This window comes from Tenrec ecaudatus, chromosome 3, assembly GCF_050624435.1.
Source record: "Tenrec ecaudatus isolate mTenEca1 chromosome 3, mTenEca1.hap1, whole genome shotgun sequence".
NCBI lineage: Eukaryota > Metazoa > Chordata > Mammalia > Afrosoricida > Tenrecidae > Tenrec > Tenrec ecaudatus.
Genome location: NC_134532.1, coordinates 166179041 through 166194892, shown reverse-complemented (window position 1 = coordinate 166194892; position 15852 = coordinate 166179041). Strand labels below are relative to the sequence as shown.

At 44.8% G+C, this 15852-nt stretch overlaps 1 protein-coding gene across 1 annotated transcript; it reads right to left on the bottom strand.

The window, feature by feature from the left end:
- Nucleotides 1-14872: 14872 nt before the first annotated feature.
- LOC142442446 (small ribosomal subunit protein eS6-like) lies at nucleotides 14873-15626 on the bottom strand (the record flags this gene model as incomplete). Its single annotated transcript, XM_075543576.1, has 1 exon — nucleotides 14873-15626. A coding segment is annotated over one exon (738 nt), but the record flags the coding sequence as incomplete, so codon positions are not given.
- Between the last annotated feature and the right edge of the window lie 226 nt (nucleotides 15627-15852).

Below are 15852 nucleotides of genomic sequence, written 5' to 3'. Positions count from 1 at the left end.
CAACTCACTTCCATTGAGTCAATTGTGATTCCTTGCAACCTTATAGGGCAGGTAGAACTGCTACTGTGGGTTTCTGAGACTGTAACTCTTTACAGGAATAGAATAGGATGGTTAATCCTAAAAGGATGTTCCAATGAATGATTTTTTTTTTTTTGCTTTAAAGCTGAATTAAATGGAAGCTGATTAAAATCTGATTGGATCTGGGTGAATATGCAATTTTAGTGGGGGGAAAGAAACCCACCACACCAATGATTTGCCATGTTCAGCATCAAGACTAGGTGTGTTGCCTGGACTGATCATTCATCTACGGCAGCCCCTACATCTTAATCTGACATGTCCTTGGCTGCCTCCCAGGAAGTAAAGTGTCTCCCTGGTGTTTCAAGCTGATGACCAGGGCAGGACAGACAAGATGCAGTCAAAATGATTAATTATTTAATCTCAGGACTAAAGGGTTGAGAGACCTCATAAGGGTCAAAACAAGATTTTACCTCCCTCCAGTGACTGGGCCTTCTCTTTTGCCTGGAATCTCAACTTCATTTTCCAGGCCCGCTTGCAATGAGACTGTGTTCTCACTCATGGCTGTGGGGCAAAGTCCTGGGTCCCATTGGCCCGAGGGGCTCTTTGCAAGTGCCCAGCTCTTTTGCTTGGTCCAGCTGATTGGAAGGAAGGAAGTTGGAAGCCACAAGTCAGAGATGTGAAGCCTCCGTCAGCCTCACAGGTGGTCTCTGAAGCACCATCTAGAACAGCCATTCTCAACCTGTGGGTCGTGACCCCTTTGGGAATCCAAGGAACCTTTCACAGGGGTCACCTGATTCCTAACAGTAGCAAAATGACAGTGATGAAGTAGCAGTGAAAATAGTGTTATAGTTGGGGGGTCACTCCAACATGAGGAACCGTCTTAAAGGGTGGCGGCCTGAGGAAGGTGGAGAACCACTGACTCAGAAGAATGCCAGCCCATCAACAGATTCATTACTCAGTCCTCCTGGATGAGGGAGACATACATTTCTGGTGCGTTAGTGCCACTAGAGATTTGGGGACCTATTTGTTATCGCAGTCAACCGACCCTAGTTATTCCTCCTGTTCTCTTACCACAGAGCTGAAATTTCCAAGGATGCTTCCAAGTTATATCAATCCAGATGTGATTTTTTAAAACAAGATGACAACCAGGAAACGTCTCCTAGTCACTTTTCCTCCACTGGCATTGTTCATACTATATCATGTTAAAATGTCTTTTTGAGTTCACCTACGCACTTTCCCTTTGTCCTTGGGACTTACCAAATTATTCCCATTCTCAAACAACTGCCGCCGGGGGTTGCTTCGGTCTGTTTGTCAGGGTAAAGAACAGTTACCAAGATCAAAGTAGAATTCCTGACAGAGGGGGAAAAGGGACACAGACAGAGAGAAAATGAGCACGTGGGAGTTCAGGAGGCACTGACTCCGTGCTGAGGCAGCGACAGCTGAATGCAAGCCAGCGTGTGTTCAAAAGCACTGTCAGGTTTCCCTGTGCTGGGTTCCCTGTCACGGGAGAAGGTGAGCCCTGGGCAGACATCCAGGTGTGACTTTGGCAAGTCACGCAGCTCCTCTGGTCTCTAACTTCCTCGTCACGAAGGGGACTCTGACTAGATGATTTCTGAGACGTCCAAACTCTAAGTATTTGATAGCAAGTCATATGGGGGAGAATTTAATGTGCTGGTAGCCACACATTCGTATGCAGCACCGTAAATACCGGAGACATCCTTCGCCCTTCACGGAAAAATCCTCTGTGCTTCATTGATATGCATGCGCAGCGTCCTTGCTCAGGGTTTGGTGGCCATGCTCAGTGATATCTTAGGCAGTCCACAGGGGCAGGGCATCTGGGGCAGCCACACTCATTTGTAATTGAAACGAAGCAGAGCACCAGCTGTTTAGCATTAGAGGGAATGCCAAGCCTACATTTGAAGCCCATCAAGGGAAGGAGCTAACAAAAGTCAAAGCCATTGGAAGCCACTCCGTCTAAAATATGTACGACCATCTGTATCCTCTCTACGAGTAGCCATCACGTGGAACACCGTCTCAGGTCCCATTAAGAAACCAGCTGACAATGATGTACGATAGGATAAAAGATGCACTGGTGTTCAAAACACTCAGTTCTTAGTGCAGCTTCAGCGCCCCAGTCATAACGATGAGTTGTTTGACTAAGCCTCGGCTGCAGTGCCACTAGAAGGAACGAGCCCCAAGTTTCACAGGTGAGAGCAAAGGTGGACCGTGGCTTTCTCTGGCGGCACACATGGCTTCATGGTGGCGTTTGCACATAAAAGCCTTCCCGTTGAAATGCCCTAGCGCCACCGGTTAGCACCTTGGAAGAACGAGTGTGCTGTGTGACATTGTGTCGCATTGGATCCTGCCCGGCTGCTGCGTCTCTGAATCTCAGTGGTGGTATTTAGAGCGGCTTTATACCACTGTTTGCTTTGCAGTTAGCTAATGGCGCTTTTAGACCTTCTCATTCCTCCTCCTGAATCTGAGTCGGGGGTCATTTGGGCTCCATGAACTACTGTCCCTTACTCCTTTGCTTTTCATTACCCCACCCACCCTTCAAACTTTCCATCGATATTACTGTAAGTACACGTATTGTAATAAAAACAAATTTACCGCAAGCTTGACCAGTGCAGCATTTGTCACGGGTAAACGTTGCTGGAACCATTTATATCAATCTTATTGTACAAACATCGCTAATGTCCCTTGCCTCATTTTTCATCCCCATAAACAAAAACCTAATGCTAATTATACCGAGACGTGCTTCTTTACCTGCACTTACGCCTCTGGTAGCGCCAGAGAACCTCTGACCGCGATGCAGGTCTCTATCCGAAGTGCTGCATATTTGTGAAATCACATGACATGTGTCCTTTGGTGATGGACTTTTTTCAGTCCACATAATGCTTTTAAGACTCACTCATGCGGTCGTGTGCACGAAGACTTCTTTGTCTTTGTTGGTTATTCCACTGTATGCACGAGCCATTTCTGTTCGCTCATTTATCCGCTGATGGACATGTGCTGTTGGGTTGTTTCCACCTCTGGCTTCTCTGAAGAATGCTGCAATGATGTCTGGACAGACAACCAAGTGGCAGGTGCTGCAGACACAGGGACCCAGGGATTAAATGCATTCCCTGCCCGCACCATGTAATGGAGAAAACAAAAATTGAGCATGTAGTTACAGTAAATTGAGGATGTAGTTACAGGGCTGGGAAACAAGAACCGTGGCCTGGGTGGTTCAGGGGTGACAGGGCTCAGCTGCTAACTGAAAGGTTGTCAGGTCGAGCCCACCTGACACTCCATGGGAAAAAGCTGCAGCAGTTGGTTTCTGTAAAGATTTACAGCCTTCGGGCCTCTGTAGTTCCACCCTGACCTTTCCATTGCTGTGGGTCGCAATCGACTCCAGGGCAGTAGGTTCAGGCGTGGGAAGCAAGAGAGGGTGAGATGAGCTTAATGGATAAGTGACATTAGCCAACAGAATAGAATCAATGATGGCAAGATACTTTGGGTCAATTACCAGGAGAGATTCAAAACTTAAACCTAATTAATTGCCATCGAGTTGATTCCGATGTATAGCACGCAGTTTGTGGAAAGGGTCCCCATGCTCAGTGAAGTAGAGAGTCAGTTGAAAAAAGAAAGACCTGCAGTGACAGAGACTGACGTAGTTGCAGAGACAATGGGCTCAACCGTAACCATGGTGAGGAGGCAGCCGGATGGGGCAGAGTTTGTTCAATTGTCTGTAGGGTCACTATGGGTTGGAAGTGACTCAGTCACACCTAACCACGACTTAACAAAACCATGTAAGGAGTGCAGGCTATGCAGAATGCAGGGAGAAGAAGACCAGACACAAATCTTTTTACTAAAATCTGAATACTGAAAACCACCACTCTTGGCAACTGGTTAATTTCAATTAAAGTCCCACGTGTGGGATAGAATGGAGTTTCATAATGGACTTTTTAGTGACTCATCTTTTGGAAGGAGATCAAGCGGCCTTTCTTTAAAGGTGCCTGTGAGGGCACTGAGGGGCCCTGGTGACGCAGGGGGCAAGCATGGCACAGCTCACCCGAAGAGAGCAGTTGGAACACACTGGAGAGAGAGATGCGCAGTCGGCTTCTGTAAACTTCACAGCCTGGCAAACCCCGCAGAGCCGCTCGCCTCTGTGCTGTCACGAATGCGCTCCACAGCAGTGGGTTTGGTGGTGTAGGGTAGACTCAGAGTTGCAAACTCAAAGCATACAGAGATCAGGCGGGTAATGAAAATTAATAAAGCCCACTGGGCAGAGACTGGGGACAGCGAATGCCTTGACTAACATGATAACCCCTTCTCAACTCCATTTTTATTTTGCTCTGAGAGAATTTGTATAAATTCTACATAATAGGTGGTTTGATCTTTCAGGGCAATGCATAAATCAGAATTCTATGCAAAATATGCCAAATCTTGAATAATAGCTGGTTGAAAATTTTGAATTTTACACAGACAGGTACATAGATGAGCAAAACACCTTCACAAGTTGACCTCCTTTTATTAGCTTTCAATCGATGGTTTTAGCTATTCCAGAATATTGCTGGTTGGTCTAAAGCAGTGGTTCCCAACCTTCCTAATGCCATGACCCTTTAATATAGTTCCTCATGTTGTGTTGAGGAATTAATATTTTTTCATTCCTATTTCATAACTGTAATTTTGTTGCTATTATAAATCGGGCAGCCCCTGTGAAAGGGTCGTTTTATCCACAAAGGGGTCATGACCCACAGGTTGAGAAAGGCTGCTCTAAAGTCTGATTGGTTTTCAACCCATGCTTTTTAATAATCTAAAACTTGTTCCCAGTACTAGATATAGATGTTAAAACATACTGCCAAACAGTTTTGGGATACTGGTGTGTGTGGCCATGATAGGTAAGCATTGGGCTGCTGCTAACTGCAAGGTCTTTGGTTCAAACCCAGCTACCCATCTTTAGGAGAAAGCCGAGGACGGCAGCGCCCATAAAGATTTACAAAGCCTCAGAATCCCCGTGGTCAGTGTGCATCAAATTACTTTGGTAGAAGTAGGTTTGCCTTTCGGTTTGTATGTGCAAGACATTGTCAAGGTGCATACAAAATTTAAAGGCTGGCTTTTGTCCACAATGGGCTTTCAGTCTGGTTGGGAAATCTGAAAACATGTGCAAAAAGATAACTACCATTTTAAGCTAAAATGTAAATGTAGATGGAGTTAGGCAGCCTGGAATGTAAGTAAGACTCACTGGTCGCCACCTCTTGACACTACCTGTGCTAAACAAACAGCAGAATGGGCAAATCCCATCTTCATTTGTAACAATGGCATAAGGATGAGCATGAATCTATTCCCTCAAATATGTTTATGGCTCCAGGTCTCACCTTTCACTTCTCCATTCTTGTCACCTTCCACCATAGGCAGCACTCTTTGTCCACCCCTACCTGCCATCCATCTCACAAGCTCAAAGGACATTATCCTTCAGCCTATTGTCCTCACAGCCCTCCTATGACCATAACTATTTAGAGCTAGGTTAGCACACACCAGTTAAAGGGATTATTTCTTCAGACTAACAAATAGACATCAGCTAGATTCAAGAATAGACAGTCTACCTGACACCTTGACTTTTGACATACTGGCTCCAAATGCCCACTTGAACTTGATAATTCACTAGAATAACCCACAGAACTCCAGAATATACCATCTGTATACCTATTGATTTATTATAACATGAAGGTCTACAAATGTAGGGAAACAATGGGTGAGATTTCCAGGGGTCCCAGTGGGAAACTTGCATGTTTCTTGGAATATGCCACCCTTTCATGCATGTAGATAATTTTCACCTACTAGGAAGCCTTTTATTGACTTCATTATATGGTCATAATTAGGGCCTCATTGAATGTGCATGATTGATGAAATCATGCCTTCTTCCCTTCCTGCTGTTAGCTGACCAGGTGATCTGGGTAGCCTGGTCAGCCCTCCAGACCTTCAGGAGGGTTATCTGGTGGTTTTGGATAACAAAGGTGCCTCTGTTACTGAAGGGATTTTAAGGATTTTCTATTAGAAATCAAGGACACAAGGCCAATTTATTTTAGGTAAGATATTTCACTGCCACTTTAACACCCTACCTGTTAGTTACATAACATGTTCCCAAACTCCCTGTGTCTATAAATTCCCTCAGTTCATAAGGAAAATTAAGTCTTAAAAATCTGCTTGTTCATCTGAAATTTCAAAATCCTGAGGTCATGAACTGAACAGCTTGTATTTTTATCTCCCACATTGCTAGGTCTGATTACTGCTAGTTAAAATGTTTCTTGAATGAATCAGTGAGAAAACTGGAGTCTATAAGTGTAATTGATCATTTCAATGAACATTAGAAATTTGATACTTATTTACTTTATGGGTTTTTGTGGTATATGGTAATAAATGGTTTCATGGAGAAAGTGACCTTTTTTTGTTGGACTTTGTTATGAGGGAATAGGATTTTCATACATGGAGAACCCTTTGGAGAATATTTTGGCTGAGAAAGGTTATGAAAAAATATGGTGTCAGTGATTAGACTGTGTTGGAATGTTATTGTTGTTAGGTGTTCCGACTTATAGCGACCCTTCAACAGAACGAAACACTGCTGGATTGTGTACCAACCTCACAATGGTTGTTAGGCTTGAGCCCATTGTTATAGTCGCTCTGTCGATCCCTCTCGTTGAAGGACTTCCTCATGTTCAGTGCCCTTCTACTTTACCAAGCATGATGTTCTCTTCCAGGGAGTAGTTTCTCCTGATAACATGTCCAAAGAACCTGAGACAAAGTCTTGTCATATTTGATTAAGAAGGAGCATTCTGCCTGCAGACTTTCCAAGACAGACCACGTAGCTAGAGTCAGGCACACCTTAGTCTTCAGAGTAACCTCCTTGCTCTTCAACACTTGAAGGAAAGCTTGTGCAGCAGACATAGCCAATGCATCATTTGATTTCTTGACTACTACTTCCATGAGCAGTGATCATGGAAAAAAGAACGATGGAATCCTTGGTAATGTCAATCTTTTCTCTATTTATCATGATGTTACTTATTGGTCCAGTTGTGAGGATTTTGGTTTTCTTTACATTGAATTGTAATCCACATTGAAGGCTGTAATCCTTGATCTTCATCAGTAAGTGCTGCAAGTCTTCCTCACTTTCTGCAAGCAAAGTTGTGTCATCTGCATATTGCAAGTTCATAAACGTTCCCCCAATCCATATGCCGCATTCGCCTTCATATATTGGAGCTTCTGGGCTGTTTGTTTGGCATGCAGGTTGAACGAGTATGGTGAAAGGATACAACTCGGACAAACACACTTACCTTGCTTGATTTTAAACCATGCAGTATTCCCTTGTTCAGTTTGGACGTTTGCCTCTTGATCCATGTACAGGTTCCACAGCACAATGACGTGTTGTGGGCTTCCATTTCTCCTTCATGCTCTCCATTGTTCCTGATGATGCCCATACTCGAGTGCTTTTGCCAAGTCCATAACACACAAGTACAGATCTTTCTGGAAGGCTTTGCTTTCGGTGAAGAGCATCTGATATCAGCAATGATATCCCTTGCTCCGTGTCTTTTTCTGAATCTGGCCCAAATTTCTGGCAGATCCTTTTGGATGTACTGCTGCAACTGCTGTCGGGCGATCTTCAGTGAAATTTTTCTTTCATGTGATAGTAAGCATATTGTTCTATCATTTCTGCATTCTGCTAGGCCACTTTAATTTTTTTGAATGAGTACAAATCTCTGCATGGATCTCTGCAAGTCAGTTAGCCAAATAGTTATCTTTCAAGATGGCATATGGGATTACATTTTTATACCATTACTTCATTTTAATACTGTTTTGTCGTCGTTCTGATGCTGTGGTTCAATGTCGTGCATCCCCGTGTTTTGATCTATTCTCATCTTTATTACATTAGCAGATTTACTATTAACTTTCTAGTTCGATGGGTGATGAAACTGATGAGATGGGTTGTGTCCTGCAGTGATGACAACTGTTTCCTTCCTCCACTCGTTTGATTGGCGGTGAAGGGAGAGCAAGGGGAGCCGTTTCTGAGCTGGATTCAGGACAGTTCAGAATTACTTGCATTGATGACTGTAGGAATGGGAGGGTGCTTAAGAGTTTTCATATGTGAGAAACCACTCACTTTGGGAGCTTGGGTTTTAGTCTCCCAAGCATTTCCCCATTTTACCTGCTCTTGTTTAAAACAGACATGCTGAACAAGCTCAGTGGAGATGGTGCCTGTTTAGTTAAACATGTCCGTTCGGTTGAGAGGTGTGACTAAATATTTAGATATTATCTAGGTGCCTAACTAACATTTGAGGCTCATTCATACAGTTTCCTGACACCTCCCCCCCCCCCCACACACACAATTCTGTCCTTCTCTAATACTGCTAATACTGTCTTCCCCTCATGGCCAGGCTGCGTTGTCTAGAGGAACAAAACCAGTGGCACGCATATATGTCTAATAAAGAACTTTGTATTAAGAAGGTGTCCCAGCCCAGTACAACTCAAGTCCATGCGTCTGCCCCTAGCTAGAGTCCTCTGTAGACTCACATAGCTGAAGGATGAAGAAAGACCCAGAAAAGTGGCATGGTTGCAGGAAGATCACAGGTGAGTGGGGCGGAGTTGTATGGATCCAAGATCTGTGGAAGCAAATCAGGGTGCTGACAGCTCCCTAGTTGGCTCCGGGTCAGCGGCCCACATGAGACCGCCCTTGGAGGTGGGACACGGAGTCCCAGAAAGCGGGGGAAGGGGGTGTGTGTGAAGGCGCAAAGAGAGATGTTTGCACTGTCTCTTTGTTAGAAAAGGCCACATCCCTAGAGGGCCTCCTCAGGCTATCACCTGATTGAGTTTGGGCTCCATCCCTACCTCCAGAAACCATCAAGTTGACATAGAATCTAACCGCTACATCTTGTAATTGCTTGAAACTCTGTGGAAAAAAAGTTATTTACAAGTTGAATGCATTTTTCCATTAGAGACTATGGCAATATTTTAAGCACCCCCAATGGAATGCTATCCATTGGTCTCATGCAGTGGTTCTCAACCTTCCCAATGCTGTGACTCTTTCGTACAATTCCCCATGTTGTGGTGACCCCCAACCATAAAATTGTTTGCTACTTCATAACTGTCATTTTGCCACTGTTCTGAATTGGGCAACACCTGTGAAAGGTCTGTTCGACCCCCAAGTGGGTTGCGACCACAGGTTGAGAACTGGCTGATCTAATGGGTTGTTTTTTGGCTATAATTTTATATATGCCATGCATTGCAAGTAATCAATCATTCTGCCAAACATGTTGTACTCAATGTGTTAATGGCCTAGCAAATCAAATATTTCAAAAGTATAGACACATGAACACTGATTTTCAATATTTGGATGACATCAATAATCTGCTCAAGGAAAACAATTTATGAGGATGAATTTCCATCTATGTTATTAATAGCTGACAGGCAAAACAACGCTCATTATAGCCATTGCTGATTTATTTCCGAAGCTCTCTGTAGTCTCAGCTCCCTAAGTCCTTAGTGACAGTGTCAGTTGTAGCAACATTTTAAAGGTATTCATTGTCTCTCAGAAACCCTTAAAGCCATCATTGTGATTTACTTGGGTTTTTTCTTCAAGTAATGCAAATATATTTTGGTTTCTTTAAAACAAATAGACTGTAGTTACCAGTTTAATAACAGGGAAAGAAACAACACAAGAAGCAATAGAAATGAGGAAAATAACTTTGAAAGGTAGCATTCACTGGAAGAGAGATGAGGCAGCGTGGGGCGATACGGCGAGTACTGCGTGGACTCGGAAAACACTGAAGCTCTGAAATGCTCAAGTTCTGAATTGGAAAGCTCCCTGGCTTCCCTGAGCTTCAGCTTTTCCATCTCTAATCCAGGGATAACAGTACCTGTGGCCTGTGGTGTGTGGTTAGGGAAACAATTGCAAATCTCTGAAAACACCCTGCAGAGCTTAGCCGGTGGCAATCTTGTCCTCGTCATCTTCCTCCTTTTTGTCACCGCACCCCCTCCCCCACCATATTTCTCTCACTGTCCATTTCTTCCTAAGGAAATGATACATCTGACTTGGAAGTTGACGGGAATTTATAATTTTTGTCAAATGACACAGGGCTTCCAAAGAATGATGATGCTGACTCAGCACATTAAAAAGAATGGTGATCCGTGCTGACTTAGCGCTAACTGTGTGTGTTCTCATCTAAGTGGAGAGGGACTTAACAGCGCGGAGTTCTTCCTATGTACCAGCTACTGGAGGGTTTTCTATAACCTCATGACAAGCCTGTAAGTGATCAGTGTCCCTGTTGTTTTGGATGAAGACAATGAAGTGAAAGAAATGGCTGGCCTGCTTGATAGCACACATAATTATTATTTAAGGGTTGTCAATGATTATGACTAAATCACATCCTATATTCGAATGGATCATAACTGAGGAGGGAAATGTGGTTTCAGATTCAAATAATGCCAATGGGTCCTTTCCTGGGTAAGAATTTTGACTTGGGAATTTTTGAGGCATGGGGGCAGAAACACTACCTTTTGCTGTTGTGTCTTTTCAGCCTGGCAAGAGGTGGGCCATCCCCTTCTGAGAGAATTTAGAGTGTTCTATGGATGCTTTCTGTAGTGTTTACAAAGCAAATGCATTTAAAAATGAAAGCTCTCATGTGATGGTCTCTTATTTTAGAACAACCAAATAATTGGTAAATAAACATTGGGGACAACGTTTATGTATTTTTAAGGTACAAGAAAACGTTTTCTTGTAAGTGGGCAGGGGAGAACCGAAAACAATCCTGGGCAGTGTGCTAGCTGAGGTGGCCAGACCCCCACCTGTCAAGAAAATGTGTAGAATGTGGACCAAGCCTGGAGCCTCTGACACCGACCAGCCGGTGTGGGTGGGAGATGCCCCTGTAATGAGAGGCAGGCTGCCTGGTGGTGCACTGCCTGGGTGAGAGGCATCTCCATTCATCTTTCCCTGATAAAGGGCTTTCAGTACAGTTGAAAAGGGCAGGGGAGAAACAGCTTTGATCAACCTGCAGGTTACAAACTTCAGAAACTCTGGTTGAAAAATCACCTTATTTTGGACTTTGAGAAACCTAGGCAAGTGGTATTTTAATGCAGTGAAAATAAACACTCTCATACTAACGACTGGGGAGGAAAAAGTCTCAAAAAGGAGAATATTTGAATGGAATAGCGTTGACTTCAGGCTTCCATGGCTTTTATGTTCTGGTCAAGGCTGTAAATTATCTCCAATATCCACCCCCTCCTATCTATAGAGAGAACCAGCCTATCAACCAATGGACCAGGTGCTATGGAGTCTATTGTGATTCATGGTGTCCCCTTGTGTGTTACAGGAAGTTCAGTGGGTGAAAATTTCAGTTATTGGTTCTCACCATCCCGAGACTTCAGAGAGAGAACCACCTGGTCTTTACACAGTTCAACAGCAACCATTTTTTCCCTTAGCGTTTTGGTTTTCAGACCTGCTCCTGAGGTTATCTGCAGGGCGGATTCAGAGAAGTGCCTCAGCTGTAGTTTCTTAGCTACAGTGTTCCACTCCATTTTCAGCTATTATCCTCATTTATTAATTTCCCACCCTCGTTTTAAATGTGAGAAGAATTCTGACTTACCAATTAAAGCATAAGGCAAAATAATTAAGTATTAAGGAAATTTTAAGGGAAGCTGTTTATGGATCCATGGTGTCTAGCTGGTTAGAAATTGCGCTACCAATCACAAGGTCAGTGGCTAGAACTCACCAATCACAGTTCTGCCTTTAAAATATTCAAAGATGTGGAAACCCACAAGGGCAGTTCTTCTCTGTCCTGTAAGGTCACTTTGAGCTAGACTCCATTAGATGGCAGGGTTTTCCTTCAGGTGTGGGAGGCTGTGAAGTGTTTACAGAGACTACACGTTGGATACTGCAGAGCCAGAACACAGCTTAAGAGTAGTGGAAAAATAAAATGCAAATTGAAAAGGCACGTATGTGGAAGGTGGGAGGGCAATCTAGCATGTCGGAAATGTAAGGCTTCATATTTCATACATATTGGATGATCTAAAGTTTTCTTCTTCAAATTAAGGCGTAAACATTTCAGAACACATTTTAATATATATAAGTCACTGGATAATTTATGTTAAATGTTTCAGAGGCAAAGTTGACTCCAAGCTTCTTTATAAGAAACTGTGTAAGTTCAAGAGTTTCTGTGCCCAGGAGAGATTGTGCCATCTCCAGTAGGAGTTGGGCATTTTCATGTCAGCGAAGGCGTTAACTGTGAGAAACTCACATGGGGTTTCGGCACACGGGCTCTCTATGTTCTGTGGCACACTCCCTCCCAGTCAGCCGATCGTGATGCATGGAGGCTCCACAGGACACATGGAACTTCTCCTGGGAGTTTCTGTGGCTGGAAATCTTCATGGGAGCAGAAAGGCTCCTATTTCTTTGGCAAAGAAAAAGGTTGCTCACAAAGCTGACCTTGTGGTTAGCCGTCTAAAGCACAGCTCACTATGTCATCAGGATTCCCTGTTTACTGTACAGTCATTCTTATTTCTGTCCCCTCTTTTTGAAAGTAATAAATTGAAATATCTAGCTATTCAGTTCCTAATAGAGGTGAACTAATACTTGGGGAAAATTCCAAGTTCATGTAATTTGCACTGTTCAATATATCTTAAGATCAATGGACTTGATGGGAAGTATAAGTTGGCCTAAATATTTAATACAACACAAACTACTTTCAATAAGGCCAGTGTGTACTTCCTCTATGTCAGTAACGAGCACTGCATTAAAATACTCTGATATTTTATGAGCAAGCAGCGTGAAGAGTGTATATAGCAGGCATTTGTTCTGTATCTCAAAAACTAGAGCTATTCTTGGACTCAGCAGGAGAAAAGACCTAGGAACAAACCTAATGTCTGAGGCTCCAAAAGGGGTGTTGGTCTGTGTAAATACATAAATAGCTTTCATTATTTAGCTGATGGATTCTGAGTGTTGGATTGGGTTCTATAAAGAAACTTGTATGTGTTGTGAATGGAAAGATATTTCTACGAAGAAATGGCTTATACAGTTGTAGAAATAGGTAAATCCAATCGGGTTCAAACCAGACTTCTCCTGACTCTTGCAAGCTGATGAACAGGAAGCAGGATCACAAAGCAGAGGCAGTGGGACAAGGGGGAGGGGGTGTGTCTCCCCAAATGCCTGCCTAGGTCTGTGGGGCTGCAGGGAAACAGGCACCCATTAGATCTCTATGGAAAAGCCCAAACGGAGCAGGCACAGATTAGGGCCATCTAGGCGCAGGTGATGCTAAACTTGGCCACCACCTAGGTACATGACACCGCACACGGGCTCCTGAACTCAGCCAATATGGCGGGCCAATACCCTCAACCATGCCTCCTCAACCAGTGCGGTGGGGCGGGGAGAAAAGCAGGGCTCACAGCCCTGCACATTCTTTGCCTCTGGGGATTTCCTGGTTCTGCATGTGTGGTTTGGCGCTCCCGTTCTGGGACTCTTTCCACATGGTTTTCTGTGTTCAGTCTCAAACTCCTCCGTGGTTAACACGCAGAGTTGTATCCTTTCCAGAAATAGCATGTACTTCTGGAGATGGTAATTCCTGAAACTTTCCTTTCCCTCACAAAAGCCACCTGTGTTACAAAAGTAAGAATGGAGGTAAAATCACTCTAGAAACCTAACATATCTGGTTCCGTGACTTGGATAAAAACCTCTGGACTCCACCTTTTAGGTAAGGTAAGTCCAGCTGCGGACACCCTTCGGACCCTGGAGTGGAGCAAATCTCTTCCTCACTCTGGTGCATATTTTATTTCATACCCCACCTGGCAGTGGGCTCAAGTATCGGACTTGAACTGCGAGGCTTGCAATTTGAAAACACCAGCCTTCATAGGAGGGAGATGGGGGGCCTACTCTCAGCCTCGCATGCGAAATCTGCAGGATCCAACCCTGCCCTTCGGAGTTCATTGCTAGCAAGAAAGCCAACTCTGCAGAAGTTCACTCTGGGGCCACATGTACATGTTGATAAACCACGTGCTCTGATAAGATGGCTTCGGAACCAACCGCCCTCCCTGTGTCTGCCTCCTTAATCTCTAGTGCACTTCCTGCCTCCATGTTTCGCTATCTGCACCTCCTAAGGCCTCTTTCCCTGCGATGCCACTGGGAGACTGTCCCCTGTGCAAGCCTGCACTCTGTTCCGAGCACACCTTCTGCCTTTCTTTGCTTTCCTGGCATGTTTCCTTCACCTTTCTGTCTTCCTGGGAACCCCCAAATGCTGCTCACTCCTGCTGTTTAACTTGGTTGGTCTCTCTGCCCGACAACTGCAGACAGCTCCCCATGCTTTCCATCTTCAGTCTTCTGATGCCCCCACATTCCCCTCCCCCCCCTGCAGGAAAGCTGAACCTGTGACCCTCTGTTGACTCATTGTCAAGATGGCATCTCAAGATGGCATCTCTTGCTCCACCCACTAGTCTGAACACATGTTCCTGGGGCAGGACTTTTGGTTAACCAACCCCATCTGGTCCCTCCCGGTTTACCTTCCCTTGTGCATTCTGGTTAGTCCCCACGCCCTTTCTGGTTTTCCTGGCTAATCCCTCTCAGTTCCCATGGTCCTGGTTCCCAAGGGTTCCCCCCACCATGTCCATTCTGGTTTGTCCCTGGTTCTTCCCAGTCACTCCAAGCCTACTTCCTCCAGTGTACAGATAAGCCGGGTGCAAGGGAACGCCTGCCTTTCTTGAGTTCAGCTCTGTTTTGTTTTTGGTGTTTGGTCTTTATTTTCCTGTCTGTTTTTTGGAAGCTCCGTCACTAAACAATTGCTAATCCTGTTGTTCCCAAGATCACTCAAGAGAATTTTTTTTTCACTAGATGAGCTTATTTATTCCAGGCTCTTTCATTTCTGACTGGACTCAGACTTGGAGGTAGAAGCCCTCAGCGAGGACAGCCTCCGTCGCTTGGCAATCTGCTCCTGCCGCTTCTTCTTGGCTTCCTTCGTTCTGGTGGCCAAAAGCTTGGCATATTCGGCGGCCTCCTCCTTGTTTTTCTTGGTGTGCTGCTTCTTCAGGGCAATGAGCCGGCGCTTGTGCTGCAGGACCCGCGGAGTCACAGGACGCTGAATCTTGGGCGCTTTGGTCCTAGGTTTCTTGCCCTCTTTGTTCAGTGGCTTTCTCACAATGTACTGGCGGACGTCATCTTCTTTAGAGAGATTGCAGAGTTTGCGGATCCTGCTGGCTCTTTTGGGCCCCAGGCGACGAGGCACAGTTGTGTCAGTCAGTGCTGGGATATCTTTCTCCCCTTTCTTTACAATAACTAAGTTGAGAACGCTCAGATTGGCATCCACAATGCAGCCCCGGACAGATTTGCACTTCCTCTCCCCAGTTCTCCGTGGTCTGTAGCGGGAGTGCCCCTTACTCAGCAGCAGGCGGACACAGCAGTGGGTCAAGACACCTTGCTTCATGGGAAAACCTTGCTTGTCATTCCCACCGCTAATGCGGACGACATAGCCCTTCCATTCATCGCCCAGCGCCTCTGCGGCGACCTCCGTGGCCATTCGCTTCTCATAAAAGGTGCGAAGTTTACGTTCATTGTCCACTTCAATGAGTTTCTGGCAGCCAGTGGCTGGGAAGGATATTCAGCTTCATGGTGAAGCACCCGACCGCCTCCCCATTCAAGAGAATTTTTAAGCACATCTATGTCTCCAGCCTCTTGCCTCCTGCCTCCGCTTCAGATATGTTAGGTTCTGGTGTGATTTTGCCTTGGTTCTTGCTTTGCAATGCTGATAGAATTCATGTGACATCAGCACTTTTGTAATCAAGTGACTTTTATGAGGGAAAGGAATGTTTTTTGGTGTAACCCTT